Raw genomic sequence first — 8,862 nt, forward strand, 5'->3', positions numbered from 1 at the left:
GTTTCTGCTGGAGCTCGACTCTTGCAAGATGCTTTGCCACTTGTCGGTCTTTACTTGACTTGGATGTTCCCAGGTGGCATGATGTACTGTAGAGCTATGCGTATGCGTATGGTTATGGGTGATTTCATGGTTGAATATTGTATGCTCTTATGATATATGTCTTATGCTTTACCATACTGTGGTTGGTTATGTCATTCAGTTGGCTATGACTCTTCTTGATGTGGGAGCTTTTGCATCCTTGGTTGATGCCTTTATGTCCTCCCATCCATTGAGGTTTCATGAGCCTTTGCAGCATGCTTCTACCACTGATGCACTTGCAAATTATTGTCTTTATGAGTAGGTTCCCTTTGTTGGGATAGCCCTCGACTCCTGGGATGCTATGGATAGCCCTATTCAAGATGACTTGGATTCCTTTTTATCTTATTCTACAGGTTCTTCAGTTACAGATGTTGTATGCTTCCATTGTGGAAAGCTTGGACATGTTAAAAGAAAATGGTTTAGACAAATTAGAGAGCAGCAGACACAGAGATGGACTCGACATGAGCAAAGAGTCAGAGGTACAGGAGATGCAATGGATGTTACCACTGTTACTAGTGGTGAGGTACATGTTGTCACCCATGATGATGCAATTGAGTATGTACTCTTGCCATCTAGTTTCCCCACAACTTTCTTGCTCAATGATACGACTTACACCTCAAATTCGCTATTGGATTCCATGGCATCTTGTCATGTTACTCCACATAGAGCATGGTTATCTACTTACAAGGAGTTTCATGGATGCATTTCTTTATGCCTTGAGCAGACTTATGCTATTCTTGGTATAGAGGACATACACCTAGCTTTACCTAATGGGACTTCTCTTATGCTTAGGGATGTTTTATATGTTCCCACGCTCAGTAAGAGCTTGAGTTTTGTATGTCAGTTGTATGATGCAATCTACTCTGTCTCTCTTCAGGATGATAGGTCATGGAAGATCTGTCGTGGTTGCTTGATTTTGGCCAGAGGTTCTAGAGTTAGTTGTCATTACCTAGTACATGTCTCTCATGTGGGAGATTCTATGGTTGCAATTATCCAGATACTATATGCATTGTTATGGCATTATCTCCTAGGCCATATGCACCACAGAGAGATGGAGATCTTGTCTCGTTCAGACTCATGATTGCTATCTCCTATGTCACTTACAGATCTTGATGCTTGCCTTGATTGTACTCTTGGTCCTTGTAGATCCCCCTTGGCTTATGGCAATCATACGAGGCATGCTCCTCTAGATCTTGTCCATTGTGCAGTATATGGACCTATGCCTTCCGAATCACTTGGTGGAGCATCTTACTTTCTGACCTTTGTTGATCATGCTGCCCACCGTGTTTGGGATTTTCCATTGGTGCAGATTGAGGATGCTGAAGTTATGCTTGACAGGTTTATGGATTCTGCTGGTAGTAGGCCTATGTGCTTGCAGATTGATTATGAGATTCATGCTCTCTCTCCGAGCTTTTTGACCTCTTGTCAGTAGTATGGCATTGATTTCTTGTGCCCATGGTATTATGGGATTGCTCATGGCATGTGCCTAACCTTACAGGCAAAGGTTGCTTCTATGCTTATCACAATTGGGTTGTCTTATGGCTTTTGGGCTGAGGCCCTTATGATGGCAATCTGTTTGGTTAACATGACGCCATGCTTGACCTTGGATCATATTATACCATATGAGACATGGAGTGGTATGCAATCCTCCTATGATTACTTGAGGATGTTTGGCTGCTAGGCATTTGTACGTATGCCACATGAGCCTATGTCACATAGATGTATCCTTCTTGGTTATAGAGATGGTGACTTTAAGGCCTACAAATTATGGGATTTGGATGCCCAACATGTCATATGCAGCTGTCATGCTGTCTTCTATGAGATGCAGACATCTCTCAGGCCTCTTGATGAGTGTTCAATAAGCTTTATGGCTGATTTTACAGCAGCTACAATGCCATTACAACAAGTTTTTAATGCTAAAAATGAGGCACTTATTGGCCCACATGACATAGCTATGCATAGTAGTTAGGGTCAGGATGTTGATAGTTAGTTGCTAGACCCCTTGCAAGCTCATGAGAGCCATTTTCTTGTAGTTTTGCAAGCTTGACAGCTAGCCATATGTCACTCTTCTGCTTCGCTGAGGCCACATGTAGTCCTGGGACCCCGTTGAACGAGTATCCAAGATGTTGGCTCTCTTTCAATGTGATTGACTTTGGAGAGTTCGACTACTCTCCGCTGTCTTGTATACGCCACACATGCTATGCACGACTCTTAGACTTTATAGTCGTACACTAATGAGTTATGGTTGCTTCATGAGAAGCATTCTTGGATTGCTCTGTGGTATGGAGCTGTGGGATCACTTATCTCCTAGATGTTATGGACTCGGGGATGCTTGACTCTTCTTCTACAAAGGTTCTTGACACTTCTTGCACAGCTCGCTTTCTGATTGGGCATTGGGTGAGATGTCATGATTCTTCACCTTATCTTTCTTTTCTTTTCTTCGTTTTCACTCCCCAGGCACATTCGCCTTTTAGTGGGAGGTTGTTGGGGTAAAAGGCCTCTTTGCCTGCCCGTGTACACTATGACCGCCCATTATTTATTCATATATAATATGATAGTGCAATAAGGCTGTCAGTTTAGTTGGACAACACCTACATTTTGTGTGCTCTTCTCTCCTGCATCTTCCTCTTCTCCTTCTCCACTGCCATTGCATCCCCTTCAGGTGGATCGTGGACCATCGCACTTGCTTATATCTTCCATGACGATCCCCTCCTCCCACAAAATCTTAAGCTCATTGACAAATGGATAGAGATAGACATCCATATTCTTCACTTCGTAATAGCGGGGAATGAGCAAGCTAAGGATTAGGTTTCCTTTCTTCGTAGAAAGCCATGGTGGGATGTTGTAGTTAACAAGGACTACATGCCACACACTATAACAAGTTGAGCAAAGACCGAATGGATTGACACCATCCATAGTAAGACTAAGCCGAATATTCCTTGGCTCTCGTACAAATCTAGGAAAGGTAGAGTCAATGTGGCTCCATACTCATGAATCCACTGATATTTGTTGGACTCCATCTGTGAATCTATTGTGTGCTTGCCACATTGTCAAGCTCCACATGTGTGTTGTATAAAACATGTGATGTATATGGGGGATAAGTGAAAAGTTTCTAAGAGGGATGGTTTGCCTTTGCAAGTCCTATCGATACCTACGAGTACCACACTTTGGACATATCTCCATAATCACATACTCTCCTCGAAACAACATGCAATCATTGACACATACATGGATGCTGTTGTAATCCATGCCAAGCTTTCGTAAAACATGTTGCACATCATCACGAGACTTAGACATGGTATTTGCAAGTGGTAATATATGATACTTTAGCAACCTAAAAAGAAATCATAAAATACCTTGAAAAAACACAATTGTTTTTTATAATGGTACCGAAAAAAAATCAATGAAGTGTACGTAGAAGGTACCTGAACAACTCAATCATACTCGCATCACTCCATCCGTATTTTGCTTGCACACTAAGGAGTGCAAGTAGCATCTTTAGGCGAGACACTCAGCATCCATTATACAATGGTATAGACACTTTCTCTTTGAGCGGATTAATGTCTCAATATCCATGGTATCAATGCATTAATCGTTGCCTCTATCTCAAGCTCCAAGATTGTAGGAAAGTCTGAAAGGCTGCATGTCTCCTCTAATATTGATAGTATAGACTTGGTAGTGCCTTTCAAGTGGTGGATTGGCTTAGGTACTCCATCCATCACATGCCCACGAGCTCTTCGAAATGGCCATAATATGTGCATTCCTCCTTGGAATGAGACGTCACTTCCTTGTATAAATTTTACAACCACATTTAATGTTTTCGTATATGATATTCAATTAGTTTGCAAATATAATGCATGATTGATACACACTTTTCTTACCATTTTCTCAAAGTCTGAGATTGCCTAATTAATGATCTTCGATTGAAACTCGCCGAAGCGTCGTAGGTGTTTTATAGACAAGCAACACTTTCGTCTGATTGCCAACTTACATTAAGAGAAAGCACACAAGACATGCTGATTAAGATACATCTCATGATCTTGAACATCACAACCGTCATCATTTTCTATTTTCTGTACATTATAACTAACAATTGGTTTTTGTTCTCATTCTCTTTTTCTTTCTTAATTTACTTGAGAAGGGATCTCTTCTCTTGTTATCTTTCTCTCGTTCTTTGTTATCTTTCATGTTTATTCTTTCTCTCTTTTTCATTCTCTCTTCCTTTTCCTTTCTTTTTCTCCCTCTCTCATTTTCTCTCTTTCTCCCTCGATGCACATCATCCTCAAGAAAAACAAACAAAAAAGAATAAGAAAAAACCAGAATAAACCCTCTCTTTGTGTCCCTCCACCCCCTCGTGTTTTCTCATTCATTCTCCTCTCTCTCTCTTTCTCTTTCTCTCTTTCTTTATTATGTTTCATGTTTATTTCCTCTTTCTCTTGTTCTCTCTTCCTTTTTCTTTCTTCTTCTCCCTCTCTCATTTCGTCTCTTTCTCCCTCAATGCACCTTATTCTCAACAAAAACAAACAAAAGAAAAGAAAAAAGAACAAGAACAAACCAAGAGGGAGCAATGTACTCACCGCAAAGGTCCAAGGATGGATTCTTTGTCTCATCTTCGCGACAACCCCTCTTCTTCCTTCGTGCTCTTCCTTCTCTTCTTCGTAAATACCGACGGTGGCAACGATGGCAATGAGAAGCTCTCATTATCTCTCTTCCTCTCCCAAAGGTACAATCTCTTTCGCTCTCTCTCAAACTCTTTGTAGCAAAATGTTGTGCTCAGGTTTCGCCTGCCTTTTTTTTCTCTAGGTACTATCGCTATTTGCGTCGCAATAATGACGCTGCTGATATGCATCACAATTGCCCGTCTCTATGCCCTATATCCTTGTAGTAATGTCCACCAATGTAGTGTACACAAATACACAGCTTAGAGAGCAACCCAAAATAGACTTAGGGCTAGCCCCGTCTTCATTAGTTTCAAGAAGGTTCATGATGAATTGAATATTAGGTAACTACAATCACTCAATTGTTGTGTGTGAGTAGATGTATGCTACATGGTGATCAATTGGATGCCACATTAGTTGGTCCGCAACTATATATATATATATGTATATATATATACAACCCAAAATTGACTTAGACCTAACCCCGTCTTCGTCACTTTCAAGAAGGTTCATGATGAATTGAATGTTAAGTAATTACAACCACTCGGTTGTTGTGTGTGAGTAGATGTACGCTACATGGTGATCCATTGGACGCCACATCAGTTGGTCCACAACTATATATATATATATATATATATATATAGAGAGAGAGAGAGAGAGAGAGAGAGAGAGAGAGAACAATTGAGGAGAATTTAAACGCGGAAAAAACAAAGGATTTAGACATGTGGAAGGAAGAATCGAAGAAGTGAAAGAAAGTTTGCGTGAAGATGAATCCATGAGTGTCAAAGCGGGTCACCGACGGGCGGCCCACTCAGAGCAGCTCGATATCTATCCTATCCTGATGACACGGTGTTGAGAGGCCGTGCAGAATGGCATAACACAAAAAGCGTATTCGATTCTAATCCATATTTATCCACCTCCGCCTTTATAATTACAAGCAGAATTACCGCTTTGCAGCTGAATATCATATACATATATGTGTACATAACACAATGATCAATCATCATATTCATATTTACAGAAGAAAACAGAGGGCTGGATCTTCGGGAATCAGTGTTCACAGAAAAAAACAGAGGTTCAATGTAAACAGTCTCATTGTACATAACACAATGATCAATCATCATATTCATATTTACAGAAGAAAACAGAGGGCTGGATCTTCGGGAATCAGTGTTCACAGAAAAAAACAGAGGTTCAATGTAAACAGTCTTATTGTAAAGTGAATTGCAAACAAATGCAATTTGATCTTCAAATTTTGTTATTCGTGAACAGTGGTACTATAACAACCATGAAAGCTGCAAGAGGGCGCTTCGATAAGGATAACTTTACCCTTTCTTTTCTTCTTTATGGCTTTTTTCCCGGAAGGTGGAGTTTGGGTCACAGTGAACCTCTTCCACCTCGGGGCAGAACTTTCTCTGAAGAGGTAACTTCGACCAAAGGCCACCAACAGGCTGCAGCTTTCACTCTAACGCTTTTTTGACATTGGCAAGTTCAAGCAATGCGAACGTCGAGAGCAGCTACCACCTACGTCTTTCTGACATTTTATGGAGAGCTTTGGAGAGGCGTGGCTAATTGTGGAGAGCTTTGAAAGGACCTCTTTAACTCTGCGATTGGCGCCTATCTTCTCCGATCCACCAATCGATACCCTTAACCCTGTTGCAGCACGGCGATAGCACCCAGTAATTTGCAAGGGTTAACGGTTTTTAAACAGTTTAAAAAGAGTGCTACCCCTACTCCACAGAGTGCGGCACTGTGGGAGTGGGGCAGGGGGGTTTCCCTCCCCCCACTACACTTCGAAAATGAGCGCTCATCTTGCCACGGTCTATCATAAAAGCAAGGATATATTGCCTTCGGCGGTGGATATTCTCCATTGCATTGTTGTTGTTGTTGTCGTACTCGCAGCTTTGCGCCCATGTCTGCCTTCAAGTGCATTACTCATGCTAACTTCGGTCAGCTCCTGCTGCTTGTGCTCCTCTGCGGCCTGGCTGCAGGCGCGCGTGACTCCGTGAGTCTTTCTTCTGTAACTGTTAAAGCTAATTACATTGGCTGCATTACACTCTACTGCCAAGATTGTGCGTGTACTTATAGGAACCACAAACCCCTCTAGCTGCGAGATTATTCGAAAACTAGAAACAATTTGTGTGTAGTATGCATTTACAGTCCCTTTGACGGGCTGCATATATCCTGGCAGATCATGATTGCTTAATCATCTCGCAGCATAGTACTCTATGCCCGCCAGTAAACTACTTATTACAGTGCACGGAAAAGAAAGTAAGAGCATATGTTTTTCATATATAGCTAGAAATGAAGAGCATACGTTTTTCATATGTAGCTGGTAACTTTTCACTGACGTTTCCCTTCCCAACCTTCTTGCAGTGTAACTACGTTGCATCCTGCTCCAATGAAGGCGTGACAGGGACCACGCTCAGAGCCATTTGTGTGGCCGGGAATGGGGACGTGGTGAGAACGTTAATCGATCTAAACGGTAAAGTAGGCAATATTAATGGCCGACTTGCATGCCCCGGCTCCAACTTTGCAGCAAGCTGCTCGAATATTGGCCTAAATGGCGAAAGCACTCTATTTGCCAACTGCAGGAGCACCAGCGGTACGCTCCTCCAAACAAGGGTAGACCTTAACGACTGCATCGCCAACATTGACGGAATCCTCCGATGGTGTGTTTAACTCCCGTATGTATATTTCAGACACTGACATCGTGAGCACGATCTCATGCGTATGTTTGTTTTGCACAAAAAGGATATCATGATACTTACAAGCATGGTCTCCAATCACCGATATCAATAAATAAGCTCTTATCATCCTTGCAAAGTCGTTCACAAGAGTAAAGAGTAGTAAAAAAAGGCGACGGATCATATGCTCCGCGTGACCTTGCAAAGTTGTTGACAAGAATAAAGAGTAGTAAAAAAGGCAACGCATCTTTTGAGTGGTTTTTATGTAACTCCTTAGAGGATTCTCTCTATTCGGAATAATCAAACTTGTGTGAATACTCTATGAACATGTTAGGATGACAATCCTGCTATATATTATTAAGTATGAGAGAGCTTCAAGCGCATGACATCGACAAAATTCAATGGCTCAAGACAGAAGATGATCATATTGCTCAAATTATTCTAAAGGGTGTATTCAATGCATAATAAATCAAGGACCAAAAATAAGCTGCGAGTCTTTTCGGTTTTCCAAATTAGATGGAGAATTACTTCAACAATGAAATTTTCCTTGAGAAGGATAAAATCAATTGGATAACCAATTATTTGATGCATAAAGGTTTGTTTTAGTGAAACATCTTACGCCATAGCACCAACCGCTTGAAGATGTGGACAAAATTTTAAGAAAAACTTAATGAATACTTTCTTTTGTCCTAGTTTCATCCTCAACCAAGGCATAATTGGTCTAATCCATCTTGGAAAGAAGGTGATAATGTGTCTATCTACACGAAAAGATTTTGAGAAACGCTTTTACTGTTGTGCATGCTTGAGGAAGTTCTTGAGACCATACTATAATTCAAGTACGAAGATGGTCTTCACTCTAGAATTCAATCTAAATTGAGTTCTCTTAACTATGCTTCTCTTCATGAAGTTATCTCTTATGCCCATGATGCTAAGAAAGAATTTCAATCCATTGCCCAAATATTTCATGATCAACAATCCAATCTAGCTCATTCCTTTAACAACCACTACAACAAAAAGGCCTCTTAGACGTACTTTTAGACACGATTTTTGAATATAGAGAAAATCTTACGGGCCCGTCTATCCATCCGTCTATTTGTACGTCTATAGCTTCGCGTCTATAATCGCATGTATAAAGGAATTTACACGAAAAAATAGATACGCAACAGACGCACATATACACTCGTGAATACAAGTGCATAAAAAAACTAAAATTTTTATTTATTTAATTTATTTTGTGTGTCTACCAGCACGTCTATCTGGAAAATTAGACGGGCATATAGACACGCCCGTAGACGTGCTTTTACAAGCACTCATAGACGCGAACGGAAAATAAAAAATCTCTTTTTTTAAAAAAAATATTTAATTTCGTTTTTAAATTTGAATTATCTAGCGCGTGTATGAGCGCGTATACTCTACATTTTAGACGCGCCTATAAACGC

General features: G+C 40.8%; 1 protein-coding gene across 2 annotated transcripts; it reads left to right on the forward strand.

Annotated features, from left to right (window-relative positions):
* Positions 1-6,133: 6,133 nt before the first annotated feature.
* Positions 6,134-7,817, forward strand: LOC148027018 (uncharacterized). 2 transcript variants are annotated; one of them, XM_087690559.1, is made up of 3 exons: positions 6,134-6,741; positions 7,113-7,221; positions 7,331-7,817. In XM_087690559.1, exons 1-3 carry the CDS (start codon positions 6,649-6,651, stop codon positions 7,363-7,365), a joined length of 237 nt encoding a protein of 78 aa, XP_087546685.1. In that variant the 5' UTR covers positions 6,134-6,648; the 3' UTR covers positions 7,366-7,817. The 2 variants fall into 2 exon arrangements, with proteins under 2 accessions (XP_087546685.1, XP_087546684.1); XM_087690558.1 differs by having other exon boundaries at positions 6,161-6,741; positions 7,113-7,790.
* The last annotated feature ends 1,045 nt before the right edge of the window (positions 7,818-8,862 follow it).

Source organism: Lygodium microphyllum, chromosome 13, assembly GCF_053477565.2.
Source record: "Lygodium microphyllum isolate KBCC chromosome 13, Lygodium_microphyllum_v1.1.10, whole genome shotgun sequence".
Classification (NCBI taxonomy): Eukaryota; Viridiplantae; Streptophyta; class Polypodiopsida; order Schizaeales; family Lygodiaceae; genus Lygodium; species Lygodium microphyllum.

Coding starts and splice junctions, on each gene's coding strand:
- LOC148027018 (XM_087690558.1), top strand. CDS start 6,649: ATGTCTGCCTTCAAGTGCATTACTCATGCTAACTTCGGTCAGCTCCTG. Junction 6,742..7,112: donor CTGCAGGCGCGCGTGACTCC/GTGAGTCTTTCT, acceptor ACCTTCTTGCAG/TGTAACTACGTTGCATCCTG.